The sequence below is a fragment of the Pistacia vera genome, unplaced genomic scaffold (assembly GCF_008641045.1).
Source record: "Pistacia vera cultivar Batoury unplaced genomic scaffold, PisVer_v2 Contig40, whole genome shotgun sequence".
In the NCBI taxonomy this organism is placed as follows: domain Eukaryota; kingdom Viridiplantae; phylum Streptophyta; class Magnoliopsida; order Sapindales; family Anacardiaceae; genus Pistacia; species Pistacia vera.
Genome location: NW_022196224.1, coordinates 222,969 through 237,645, shown reverse-complemented (window position 1 = coordinate 237,645; position 14,677 = coordinate 222,969). Strand labels below are relative to the sequence as shown.

The 14,677-nt window shown below is 35.1% G+C and overlaps 1 protein-coding gene and 1 pseudogene across 1 annotated transcript; both read right to left on the bottom strand.

The window, feature by feature from the left end:
• Positions 1-2,227: 2,227 nt before the first annotated feature.
• Positions 2,228-8,880, bottom strand: LOC116141538 (annotated as a pseudogene).
• Positions 8,881-10,542: 1,662 nt separating this feature from the next.
• Positions 10,543-13,756, bottom strand: LOC116141537 (disease resistance protein RGA2-like). The gene is made up of 3 exons (XM_031427038.1): positions 13,448-13,756; positions 12,356-13,320; positions 10,543-12,160 (listed from the first exon to the last, which is right to left on the bottom strand). The coding sequence occupies exons 1-3, from the start codon at positions 13,754-13,756 to the stop codon at positions 10,543-10,545; spliced, it is 2,892 nt and encodes a 963-aa protein (XP_031282898.1).
• Between the last annotated feature and the right edge of the window lie 921 nt (positions 13,757-14,677).

The window sequence follows — 14,677 nt, the reverse complement described above, 5'->3', positions numbered from 1 at the left end:
ATCCAGCGAGAAGAGCTTCATACTCGGCCTCATTGTTGATTGCCTTAAATCGAACCGGAGAATGCCGTGAATGCGAGCCCCTTCGGGACTCAAAAGGAGAAGACTTGCACCAACCCTCTTTCTGTTCGATGATCCATCGACGTAGAGGCTCCAGGTTAATAGATTCTTAGCAGTTTCGTGGATGGCTTCGCTGGCTGTTGCTCCGACTCACTTGGAAGATAGGAGAATTCTGAAATGAAGTCAACAACAGCCTGCCCTTTGATAGTCGATCTTGGCTTGTACTTCAGATGAACTGACTCAATTCCGTGGCCATTTAGCAATTTACCTAATGCCTCTGGCTTTTGGAGGACCTGCCTGAGCGGGTAATTAGTCATTACATGAATTGTATGAGGGGGAAGTAAGGTCGCAACTTTCTGGAAGTGATCAACAAGGCATAGGCTAATCGTTCCATTTCCGGATACCGCATCTGAATAAATGTTTCTAAATTCCATAGAGTCCGAAGATTAGTCAAAAGCCCTAGTCCATATGGCATTCCAACTAAAAAATCACATTCTCATTTGTAAGATGCCTAAGGTTCACCAGTTTTCTAATATCTCTTGGTAGTTCCTTAAGCTCTAAATAGTTAGAGAGGTCTAATGTTTCTAAATTCCATAGTCTCGACATTGAATTAGGAAGTGCTACAATATAACCATTATAAGAAATATTGAGATATCTAGAGGCTTCAATTTATCAATCGATCTTGGCAATCTTAAACTCCAACTTCCAAATCCAAAGCGCGCAAGGACATAGAACTTGATGAGAATTCAAAATCACCATCAAGTTCAAGAAAAGCATTTGATTCAAATAAAAGTAAAGTTCTTACATGTGTTACACCATGCACTACAGTTTGAAATTTCCATGATGAATCTACTGTACTATGAAGTGAAAATGGCGACATCTTTTATCAAATCTGTTGGTTGTGTCTAAAGTTGCCACAATGCATTCAAACCCCGCGATTGATTGAGCGAGGTGGAAGATCAGCATTTGCATGCAACTACATTGTCCAATTTATATATTCGGATTTGGAAAAACGACCTTGAAAGTAAATTCATAAAATACTTATGACCCACATCTTCTAAACATCGGTTCTCATTTGATGCTTGAAGAAAACCTTGGGCCATCCAAAGGTAAACCAACTTTTGCTTCTCAATCTTGTAACCTTTGGGAAACAATGCACAATAGACGAAACATTGTTTCAAGTGTAAAGGAAGATGATCATAACTAAGCTTCAATACAGGTAAAATGTCGCTTTCGTTTTTAATTATACTCGTCATTTTATATCCCTGAAATGCAGCAATGATCTCTGTTATTTTCCCATAGAGTAAGTGTCCTATTGTTATTCTGACAAAGGAACCTCCCACACTTCTACAATCTCTCTTGCAAACGTCACTAGTTTTGAATCTTGGCTATCCCATGTTCAAAGGCTATTTGCGAAACAAAGACCAAGACTTGTTTTCATCTAGATCTCTCAAAGGATAGACATATGAAGAAAATTTGCTAGTAATCTTAGCAATTTTTTCACTGCGTGTAGTCACCAGTATCTTACTTCCTCTCGCTCCATTCACTAACAAATTTTTAATTTGTCCCACTACCAGGATTCTCATTCCATATATCATCCAAAATAATAATATTTTTCCCATTAATTTCTTTGCGAAGGCATTCTTGCAATTGATCAATTTCAAGCTTTTCAATTTCCTTACGAGTAGCAGATTTAATGATCTTTTCCATACAATTTTCAAATTAAAGTCCTCACACACACATACCCACCTCCTTAATTTAAAATGGTTTATGATATTCTGATCATTGTAAACAAGTTGAGCAAGTGTAGTCTTTCCTAAGCCCCCAAGTCCAAATATGGAAATCACCAAAACATTTTCACGACCATCCGAGTCCAACAAAAGTCGTATCACATTATTTTATCCTCGTCTCTCCAAAAACCTTATCAGCATGCCAAAAGAGTGTGTTTCTCTTTTTACATTCTCCACTCGGTTTTTATCAGGAAGTGCTCACACGAGGTAAATCGGCCTTGCATTAAAAACCGCCTCTAGTTTTTTCTTAATAGCTTAATTTTATGAGCCATACTAATACTAAAGCAATCTGATTAGATTTGGAAAAGAAAATACGCAAGCTAATGTATTCCTATCATCGCCTTTCTCAGTTGTTGAATTCAGTGTAGTAATCATAAAAGTCATTGCATCGTAAAGCGCATCTTTGAGCCTTTGAAGCCAAACCGCACCTCTTCATTCTTTTTGCTATGCTGCTCCTCGGCATCGTGAAGAATATCTTTAACAGTGCGGACAGTATCAATGAGTTGGCGAATCTCATCCTTAACGCCGCTAGCCAAACCGATTTCTTTGGCAACCAGCGACCCAAGACTTCCAAGATTTTGCCTGCAGCATCAAACAGAATTACTTCCGCCATTTCTTCTTCTTTGTAGTAATGCTAAATGAATGTTAGAAGGTGAGAAGAAATTAAGAAACTGAATTTGTGAAAAGAAGATGTTAAAAAATTAATTAAATAAAAAATAACATTAAAGTTAAATAAGGTTGACTAATGAGCGGTAGAGAGACTGTGTGCAAAGGGTGGGCCGCCATAGTGACTCATAATTGGCTTGTGAGTCAACTAGAGGGAGCTGTCAAAATTGTCTGGAAACATTATGTGGATGTCGAGGGGAGAATAACTATTTCCCGCTCACGGTTTAGTGAAAGTGCAGAGCATCTAACGGTTTTCTTTTTCACACAGGAAAATGGGATAATAACAGGTTCGTCCCTAATATTTGGCTTAATTTTAAAAAAAAATTTGTAACACTTTGGTCCCTATAGTTTAGGGATGGGTGTGGGCAAGGCGAGGCTGGGATTTGGGGTCCCCGTACCCATACCGACTCTTGGGAGGTAGAGGTGGAAAAGTAACCTGTCGGCTTGACTCGACCCGGCCTGCGGCGGGTTACTTCTTTGGGGGTGGTCTTAACCGCCCGCCCAACAAAGGCAGGCCGGGTTAAGCCCGCAATTTTTGGGGTAATGGCTAGCCCAACCCGGCCCGCCAACCCTAACCCGCCGGGTTAGGCTACGGGTCGGACCGGGTTACCCTATTTTTTTATTTTTTTAGTTAACTTTTCAAATAAATAATTAACGATTTATAAATAAAAAACGTAATTGCTTTTAGTTAACTTTTCAAATATCAATAATTCAATAAATTAAATTTTTTTTATTAACATTTCAAATATTAATTCAATTTTAATACATAAAATTGTAATATAGAAAATTAGATTTAATAGTTATTATCAACACTCTAGAACAAGGGAATTAGTTCCCACCTAACAGGCCAGTGAACAATAACAAATTAATCAATAGACTTCTTGTCATGGAGACAGCAAAAAATTATGAAGCATACTAGTTTGAAGGATATAACCTTTTCCATAATATTTGCAAATGCTATTTACAAAGAAATCTAAACAAAATACAAAATCACCCGCTGAAACTGTAATTGTAACTTACATGGCTTCAATTAGAGTAACCCAAGAACAAATGTCCTGACCTGCGTCTATTCAATTGGAATTATCTTAAATTAAACATAAATGCTAATGAAAAAGTTTAAATTTAAATTTTAAAATAAAAATATCAATTAATCGACGTGAACATGTATATACACACAGCAATGGCAGAAAATATTAAGTAAACAATTGATTGAGGGAATGCAACTAAATGTTGCTCCATAAACAGAGAGGCAAGAAGCTACAATGGGTAAAGTAAACAAAGTGTTTGTTTTTATTGGTCATTATTCTAATTTCATTAGTTTCTAAGCAAATATATAGAAAAGTAACATTTTCCAATTATAGGAAATAATAGTTGTATCAGTGTGTGTGAAGAGAGAACTACAAACAAAGTTATAATGATAATCTAAAAGCCTATCATGTTACACCAACCTCCAAAACTTTCATCATGTAATCATTGAAACTTCTAAGGTTATCCTTCTGAGCTTCTTAAATTGCTGACACCATTGCAATTTCATGAGCCTGAGGTGAAAAGATTATTGCATACAATATCATCTATCAACCACTATAAGCTATAAAGCTATATGATGTGCCTAAAACGTTGTGAAATAGTCTAATGAAACATCAAACAAAACAGAAGCCGATTGCTTTTTAGCATACATAGTATAGTGAAAAGCAGAGGAGCAGCATGTTAATCACGGCAGTTCTTGCTCAGCAGACAAATAGGTGAGCAAGCACTTCAATATCATATATCTTATACATTTATATTACTTTATCTGCATGAAATTTTTAGTAAATCTACAAAAGTAAGAAATATTTAAATCTAATCCCACCAATAGTCAAAATACAACAAAAACAAAACTACACCAGCTCTTCCACCAGTTATAAGGCAATAAATAGAGGCATGCAAAATTGGACAAAAGTACATACAGCATAAAGGTTGAAATATTCAGTCACACATGCTAAGAAGAAACAACAAAGAAGGTAATGAGGCAAAAAAATTTGTAACTGTTCAGATATACAGAAGGCTTTCAAGTAATTTTGTTTCAATGTTCTTTCTCAAGATGCATTTCTTGTTTCATGGATCTTTTGGTTAATTTCGAGAAACTTTGTCGATCCAAGACTTAATTCACAATGAAAAAGGTTTTGAAGTGTAAAATTTGTGTAAAGCACTAGCTGCTTCTAAGCATTAACAATTTGAGGGTGTTTTTAATCTGAAAATGTAACCATGCTAGTTGAGTAAATGATCAGGAAAGCCCTCTAAATTGGTTGCTAAGTGTTAAACTGAAATGGTAATTTTTCTAAATAGTTACAAAAAGTTCATCATCTTTGTGTAGGCAAACAGAATAAAGAAACTAAAATGTCATTGAGATCATTTTCTTTTTCCTATATGAAACAGTAAAGATTGTATTGTATTTATGAAGGAACAAGAGAAATTCACTAGCAGATCAGGTATCAACTGAAGACGCCAGTTCGCCTAAAGAGAAGGGGGGAATATACAAAGAAATCATCAAAAAATCTGTATAGGTTCAGCTATACAGAGAAAACAGACCAAAAACTAGATCAAAAACCAAGACTAAATCAACGCAAAACCCCATCCTAGTTGAGATGAATAAAGAAGAACAAATTATCTTTGAAGTCTTTTGAAACGAAGGCCCAAAGTAATGCAAAAAAATACACTTTGTCCCACAATACACTACAATCCTCTCATATAGCCTCTTGAGAAACTTTATTTTTCTTTCACGCTAGCTAACACCACACAATCCCATAGCATCTCGGTTTTCTTTACTTTTACCAAATGCGCATAAATTTTCAGTAGAAGGGAAGAACAAGTTCTTGAATGGTTCTCAAAATAGCCCACAAAATGTTGGCTTCTCTGCAAGCTTTGGACCATAAAAAAGAAGCCACAATGTAATGGAGGAAGAGATGGTCAGCTGTCTCTTCTTACTTTCTACACATAAACACCATGAGCCATGAAGTGGACCAATTCAAGGCTGGGTAAATCTGCTGTATTGGAATTTAATTTTAGGGGAAAAGGAAGCCTTCCATATCATAGCGAACTGCTTAAAATCTTCATTGGAAATTCTTCACATCATTGAGATAATAAGGCAATTATTATTTAAAATCCTTTTAATATCAATGTTAAAAAGCAAGAGGACAGTGAAAGGACACCAAACAATGAGGCCTATTCCCTTAAAATGTGGTTCATTCTTTTAAATGCTAAACTTGACCCTAGACAAATGAAATTCCAATACTTCCCAATACCTTATGTAATACATAATTCATACGTCCTGATATGCTAAAATAAATAAATGAATAATATAACAATGACAACAACAAGAACAATAATAATAAAAAATGTACTTTCAAGGGCAAAACATTTATTCAAAATCCCCTTCAATATGTCCATAATATTTCTAGGCATCTTGAGCTGAATTATATACTAATACAAACAAATGAAAACAAATTTTTTATCACATGTTTCCCTCCTGCTGCTTGCAGCCTGCGGCTGAACCTGATTTTATATGACGATTAAAAATCAAAGTAGTAATTACGGCATCATCATACTAATCCATCCTTAAAAACTCAAGATCATACTGGTCGAAAATTAGGAACACCGATCTTTATAAGAAATTTTGATTCATATGTTTTATCAAAGAATAAAAATATGTTATAATGTATACGTAATATCATGTGAAAGAAAATCTAGTATAAAATAGGCAATGAATGAAAGTATTAGTACCTTTTCAGAAAGGAAAATTACAGCACCAATAGTATCCTCGGCATATATTGATCTACCACAAACATGATGCTGAAACTCGAAAGAAACTCTGCAAAAGAGAGGAGAAATAGTCAGCTGATGCTCAGTTAAGATCAGAGTGATGAATTTATATACCTGGCCGATAAAAAGAAAAGAAAAAGAGAAGGATGCTTGTTAGTACGTTTGGTCGGGTCGGGTGAGGTGAGGTGATACATATGGAAAGCATGACCAGCCAAACGCTCCTCTGGAACTCCCACCATCTCAATTTGTTGCTTGAAATCCCAGATCATTTGTATCTAATAAAAGTTCAATAAGATGACGGACTAAGAAAGCCAACAAAAGTAAAGATTCATGGTCAATAAAATAACATTCAGGCTAGTAAATGGAAGTAACCAGATCTGCCTGGACAATAGCATTCTGAGAATTCAATAATCCAATCAACAGAATGTCAACATTACTAATTTGTCTTCCTTTAGCTCAGAGTAGACACCCATCCATATGCATGTACACTAGATAAACATTGTGGAAAACACGGCTATAAAGATAAATGGTGAAATATCCTTGTTAGACATAAATTGAAATATCCTTCCAAGGTGACCATTCTATATCAATAAATCATTACAGTACATAACTTGTAAAAAGTAAAACCTAGAAACTATAAAATATTAAGTCAAGCTAAGACCTCAGAGGTCATTCAACAACCTGATCCATATTATAAAAAAGGCACCCCCAATTTCTGAAAGCATGAAATAACGGCCTTGGCAGTTCCAGATGTGTCCACTTTGCTTGTTTGATGGGATTCCAACACCCTATACAATAATGCATCAGCTAAGAGCATCATTACATCAAGATAAAACTTAATGAAATTAAAGCATCCATTGATTTTGTTAAGCTCATTTGGTTTAAATGACAAAATATGATAAAAAAAAACAGTTGAGTTTAGAAATCTAAGTTTGTAAATGGATGCAATGTGTGAAAGCGTCTGCAGCTAAGGGGCAGAGGTTTGCTAAGGAATATGGTCCCACCTAAAAAGATGATAGATACAATGTCATTTAATAAATAATCAGCATAAGATTACCACTTAATATAAACATTTCACTTTTACACTAATCTTTACTCCTTACAACATGTGCAATCACAATGAAGATTGAAGAAAGATATTAAAGCTGTTCAATCCTATTTAATTCAGAAACAAAGTACATGAACTAACTACCCAGAAAAGGCTCCAGGAAATTGCTCGGCCATTATTTCTATAGCTGCAAGGAATGCGACAACCTACCAAAGCAAAAAAGTATTAGGAAATTGAATACAATTAATCACAGAGCATTCAAGTATTTACATTTTATTAGACGAGTAGAAGCCACATTATCTGTTATCCCATTTGTGATGAGATCACAGCATAGACCTTTGGGTTTTCTACAGTCTTATACAACTTATCCCTATCTCCACCTGTGCTTCCCATAACAAAGGGCACTCCAACTTTGCAATAAAGCTCTGCGTTATCTCCATTTTGCCAAAAGAGCCACAAGTAATCAAACTAAAAATAGAGAACCTTCTATGCAACAAAATGTTGTATGTAAACAATCAAATGAAGGCTGAATTGAACAAACAATATGTATTGAACTAAGCTGGTCTAATGAATAATAACAAACAAGATCAATGGTCCTCAGACTACTGACAGACCGTAAAGAAAACTTATAATTTGAGCAATTAAGTCAAACCTAAAGATAGTTAAGAGGAGAAAGGAGACTCAATTGGCCCCGTTTATAAGATAAAATCATATTCCTTTCCCTTTTTTTGTCATTTCCAAATGGTTTCTACAAACACTTGCAATTTACAACTTCAATTGAATCCAATAACTTAGCCCATTTTATGGAAATAAACTACTAAATCTAGTCTTTCTTCTGCTAAACATCCAACTTTCAACATTTTTCATCTTTTTCAAATAACCAGAATCATTATTGGTTACCATTCACTGCACTGGACACAGTGTAGTCCACCACGATCATATTTGGATATTTATCAATGACAGAAGCAAGGACATTTTCCCTGTCAGAAAGACCATGCACCAGAATCTCTTTCCCACATACTTCTACTGTTTGCCCAGATTCCTCTTCTGAGCCAAATGATACAGGAACCAACTCTAATTTTAGGGGGATAAAAAGAGAAATCAATCATTCCAAGCACATAAGAAACATTAAGAAGTATTCTACAATTTCACAAGTATTCTACAATTCAAATCACCAAGAATGAGGTGTGCAAATTTGAATTTGCTTAGCTGTATGAGCATAAATAAACAACAAATATTTGGTAGAAGAAAGAGCCCAACATTCATGATGAATTGTTTGATTCAAACAGCCAAGTGTTCAATCTTACCTGAACCTCCTTAGCGCTTTGAAGCGTATTCTTATTGTTTCTCACTGACTCATAATCCATGAACTTCAACTGCTAATGCATATTCTTCAATGTTTGCTAAACTTAAGTCTTAACCTTCCCCACACTCAGTAGGATCAAAAGCATCTCTAAGTCTAGAACTCCAGACTCTGCACCCATGAAAAATCATTGAGAGTTCAGATGATGAGCAAGGCATGTACGTATACAAAAACTCATCTAATTACTCCTTAACTTATCAAATAGGCAGTAGTAGGCAGACAAAACTGAAACATAAATTTTTTATCTTTATTCCAGAAAATAACAGGTTCACAACTTGTTTTCTGAAAATATCAAAGCAAACTAAGGTAAATACCCATATCTATGAAGAACAGGGCTAAAAAGCCAAAAGTATCAGCAAAGAACTGTGGATATAACAACTGTAATGTTGTCTTGATTTAGTAAGAGGTTCTTCCATCACAATGCCTACAGGACAGCAACTGAAACATTAGACAATTTAAAGAGAAGGGATGAATAAGAATAATGCTGATTGAGAAGGCAAAATTTTTGTTCATCTAGAATAAAAGTGCAAGGATATAAATGCAGGCAAATATAAATGATATAATTACCATTGAGTATTTGAACACTCATTGAGCAGTTTTATTGTTCAAAAAAATTGGTGTGAACCACAATTCAACAAATTCTGAGACATGTATAAGCATCAATGTATCGCAAGCTTCACTGACCATTGAAGATAGAAACAAATAGTTGACTGCAATTCAAATAAAAGAAGTGTCAATATTCAGATTTCATATATCATAAAGTTCAAAAAGAATACAAATGAAATATAAATGCATAAATTACAGTCAATTATTTGCATAATTGACTGATTGGTGCACAGTTGTATCACAGACATATTCACAACTTTAGAAACCCTGAGAGGAAAACAATGAAGTTATAAAAAAATAAAAACAAAATTAGAAATTTGATTGATTAACTTCCCAATAAAATATGTTTGGGATCTTACAAGCCTTCAAGCAATTATGGAAATTCAGGAAATAAGAGGAAAGTAAAAGTTATGTTGTTGTCTGACTTGAATTTTATTAGATTCTAAGAAACCCAAACAAGAAGAAGGTTGATGCTGCAATAGATTACATTTCGAATCGAGATATTTTCCAGAGTCAATATTGAAACAGATTTATGTCAATTAAACATATGATGCTATATGAATATTACATTTTGTATTAGACGATTGCAAATGTGAAAGAATTAGAGGGAAACTAATGAACGAGTAAGATAACTACCATCCAATTAATTACAAATTCCAAACCATTTGCTCCCAAAACACGGTTCATTAATGAAAGAAATTAGTAAGTATAATGAAAAGGGCAATCTTTGACTCATAAAAGAAATAAGATAAAAGTCAAACACAATTGGAAATGTTGATTTATAAATTTAAAGAGAAGTATCAACCTGATGAAGAATAAGAATCAACCTCTTAATTCAATTGATAGCAACCTTTCTCTTGAACCCATTCATAATCGATTCTAATATTAGGGATGTGAGCAATCTTTGGCCAATCCACTCCCATCTTATTTTTGCATTTTGTTGACGATTTGGGACATTTGTAGATAATCAGCCTTGAAAGTGAAGTTACATTGGATATCCACTCCAGTAGATCCGTTAAATTATGACACTTTTCAATATCCAGATCTTGTAGAGTGGTAACATATTGAAGCCCCTTTGGGAGAGACACCAGTTTTGGAAGGCTATAAAGTTGTAAAGAATGTAAGCTCTTAAGGCCTTGCCATGGCATGTCATCTTCATCTTCATCTTCATTGTTGGGAAATTCTAGCTGGCCACACCCATCAATAAACAAATGCTAGAGAGAGGTAAGATATTGAAGCCCCTTTGGAAGAGACACCAATTTTGGAAGTCCAGAAAGTTCTAAAGAATTGAGGCTCCTAAAGCCTTTCCATGGCATGTCATCTTCATCCTCATTTTCAGGCAATTCAAGTTGGTAACACTCATTAACAGTCAAATCCTGTAGAGAGGTAAGATATCGAAGCCCCTTTGGGAGAGATGCCAATTTGGGAAGGCTATAAAGCTTTAAAGAATAGAGGTTTCTGAGACTTTGTGATTGCATGTCATCCATGAGCAAGTCAAGTCTTATACCATGATGCACTTGAGTTAGTCTTGGACATGACCAAATTGTCAAATCCATTAGAGAAGTGAGGTTTCGCATCCCTTCAACTGGTAAAGATTCTAAATCTGGAATTGCAGAAATATCCATAAAACTTAATGTGGAGAGGGGGGCAGAAGAGTTGAAGGAAGTTGAAGGATCCACTCTATTCATCAACATCATTGTCTGTCCCAGCGGTTTTGAGCTAGTCCTACTCAATGTCAGTTCTTCTATAGATGGATATAGTGGCATGGACATCAAGTTAGGGCAATACTCGATACGTAATTTGGAAAGACAAGGAAATGAAGGCAACCCTACTCGATCATCATCATCTATCCTCCACCATTCCTCTAATTTAGGACAATGATAGAGTGTGAGTTCCTCAAGTGATGGAAAGAATGTTGTTGATGGTGTGGAAGAATAATTGTTACTTGGTTCCTGTGAAATGTATTCTAGATCATACAGAAATCTAAGAGACAAACTCTTCAAGTAAGGTAATTGATCCAACATTGGAATATATTGGCATTTCTTACATTTGTCTATACTAATTGAAGTTAGATCTGGGAGGAAGGAAAGCCAATTACACATCTTCACCCCTAGAAAAGAACTTATAGTAATTTCTTTCAGATTTGGGTTTGGCTCTAGACCTACTAACACAACTTCATCATTCTCCTCAACTTCTTCACCGTCACTTCTCCCCCAATTCAATATTAGAGACCGAAGAAATTGCTTCTCTTTTAAGTTGGCCAAGCTGCTATTTTCCACGTATTTTAAATTCTTAATTTTTAGTTCTCCCCTCAAGTTGTTCAACCCATTTAATTCCTCTATCCCACCATTTTTTCTTTTTCTACTGCTAGAGCTATTTCCCTTGCTTACCACAAACAGTGATAGAGTCAGAAGATTAGTCAAAAGCCCTAGTCCATATGGCATTCCAACTAAAGAATCACATTCTTCATTTATAAGATGCCTAAGGTTCACCAGTTTTCTAATATCTCTTGGTAGTTCCTTAAGCTCTAAACAGTTAGAGAGGTCTAATGTTTCTAAATTCCACAGTCTCGACATTGAATTAGGAAGTGCTACAATATAACCATTATAAGAAATATTGAGATATCGTAGATGCTTCAATTTATCAATCGATCTTGGCAACTTCTTAAACTCCAACTCTCCAAAATCCAAAGTGCGCAAGGATATAGAACTTGATGAGAATTCAAAATCACCATCAAGTTCAAGAAAAGCATTTGATTCAAATAAAAGTAAAGTTCTTACATGTGTTACACCATGCAATACAGTTTGAAATTTCCATGATGAATCTACTGTACTATGAAGTGAAACATGATGACATCTTTTATCAAATCAGTTGGTTGTGTCTAAAGTTGCCACAATGCATTCAAACCCCGCGATTGATTGAGCGAGGTCATGGATAAGATCATGCATTTTGCATGCAACTACATTGTCCAATTTATCATATTTTGGATCTTGGAAAAACGACCTTGAAAGTAAATTAATAAAATACTTATGACCCACATCTTCTAAATATTGGTTCTCATTTGATGCTTGAAGAAAACCTTGGGCCATCCAAAGGTAAATCAACTTTTGCTTCTCAATCTTGTAACCTTTGGGAAACAATGCACAATAGATGAAACATTGTTTCAAATGTAAAGGAAGATGATCATAACTAAGCTTCAATATAGGTAAAATGTCGCTTTCGTTTTTAATTATACTCATCATTTTATTATCCCTGAAATGCAGCCAATGATCTCTGTTATTATTTCCATAGAGTAAGTGTCCTATTGTTATTATGACAAGAGGAACTCCTCCACACTTTGCTACAATCTCTCTTGCAAACGTCACTAGTTTTGAATCTTTTGGCTCTATCCCATGTTCAAAGGCTATTTGCAGAAACAAAGACCAAGACTTGTTTTCATCTAGATCTCTCAAAGGATAGACATATGAAGAAAATTTGCTAGTAATCTTAGCAATTTGTTCACTGCGTGTAGTCACCAGTATCTTACTTCCTCTCGCTCCATTCACTAACAAATTTTTTAATTTGTCCCACATACCAGGATTCTCATTCCATATATCATCCAAAACTAATAAATATTTTTTCCCATTAATTTCTTTGCGAAGGCATTCTTGCAATTGATCAATTTCAAGCTTTTCAATTTCCTTACGAGTCGCAGATTTTATGATCTTTTCCATAATTATTTTCAAATTAAAGTCCTCACACACACATACCCACATCCTTAATTTGAAATGGTTTATGATATTCTGATCATTGTAAACAAGTTGAGCAAGTGTAGTCTTTCCTAAGCCCCCAAGTCCAAATATGGAAATCACCAAAACATTTTCACGACCATCCGAGTCCAACAAAAGTCGTATCACATTATTTTTATCCTCGTCTCTCCAAAAAACCTTATCAGCATGCACAAAAGAGTGTGTTTCCCTTTCTACATTCTCCACTCGGTTTTTATCAGGAAGCTGCTCAACGCGGTAAATCGGCCTTGCATTAAAAACCGCCTCTAGTTTTTTTCTTAATAGCCTTAATTTTATGAGCCATACTAATACTAAATGCAATCTGATTAGATTTGGAAAAGAAAATACGCACCTCTTTCGCTAATGTATTCCTATTCATCGCCTCTCTCAATTGTTGAAATTCAGTGTAGTAATCATCCAACAAGTCATCTGCATCATAAAGCGCATCTTTGAGCCTTTGAAGCCAAACCGTCACCTCTTCATTCTTTTTGCTATGCTGCTCCTCGGCATCGTGAAGAATAGCTTTAACAGTGCGGACAGTATCAATGAGTTGGCGAATCTCATCCTTAACGCCGCTAGCCAAACCGATTTCTTTGGCAACCAGCGACCCCAAGACTTCCAAGATTTTGCCTGCAGCATCAAAAAGAATTACTTCCGCCATTTCTTCTTGGTTGTAGTAATGCTAAATGAAAATGCTTAGAAGGATGAGAAAGAAATTAAGAAACTGAATTTGTGAAAAGAAGATAGTTAAAATAATTAATTAAATAAAAAATAACATTAAAAGTTAAATAGGGTTGACTAATGAGCGGTAGAGAGACTGTGTGCAAAGGTTGTGGCCGCCATAGTTGACTCATAATTGGCTTGTGAGTCAACTAGAGGAAGCTGTCACAATTGTCTGGAAACATTAGAGGAAATTTAACTGATACGCCTTCCCAAGTTTCGAATTGAGAATATAACATTGAAAAGGTTTTTGATTTTTTTTTTTTTTTTTTTTTAAATCTGACATCACACACTTAAAGGGTAATTAAAGCAGCAAAAATAATTAAGGTGAAAAGATTTAAATGTTTGAGGGTTAAAGTATAATAAAAAGAAGTTGATTTAACATTTGAAAGGCAAAACACATTTCTCTCATTTTCTCTTTCTCAAAACACGATTCAAACACCTCGCTCTCTCTCTCGTTTTTTCTTCCAATTTGCTGCCATTTCTCAATTTCTTTGCTCTTTGCATTTTTTTCCATTCCTTGTCATTTCCGGTTAAGTTACAATGGCTGAGATCCTATTTTTTTTTTATAATAATAGAGATTAAAACGTCTGATCAAATCATCGAGCAGAAAACCAATTTGGGATGCTGTGCAACGAGCATAGTTGTTTCTGTATTCATGCCAATTGCCATGAGGATCAACCAATGGTGGAGCAAAGCTGACCTGAATCTAATTAATAGGAAGGGAAAAAAGAACTCAGATAGCTTCATCTGGGTGCTCAGGTCTCACCATTTTTAAGGCAGCTTATAGGCATCACGAGCCATGAAATTTCATGCTTCAGAATCACCCACCATCCATGCGCCAATTGTGAGGAACCATGTA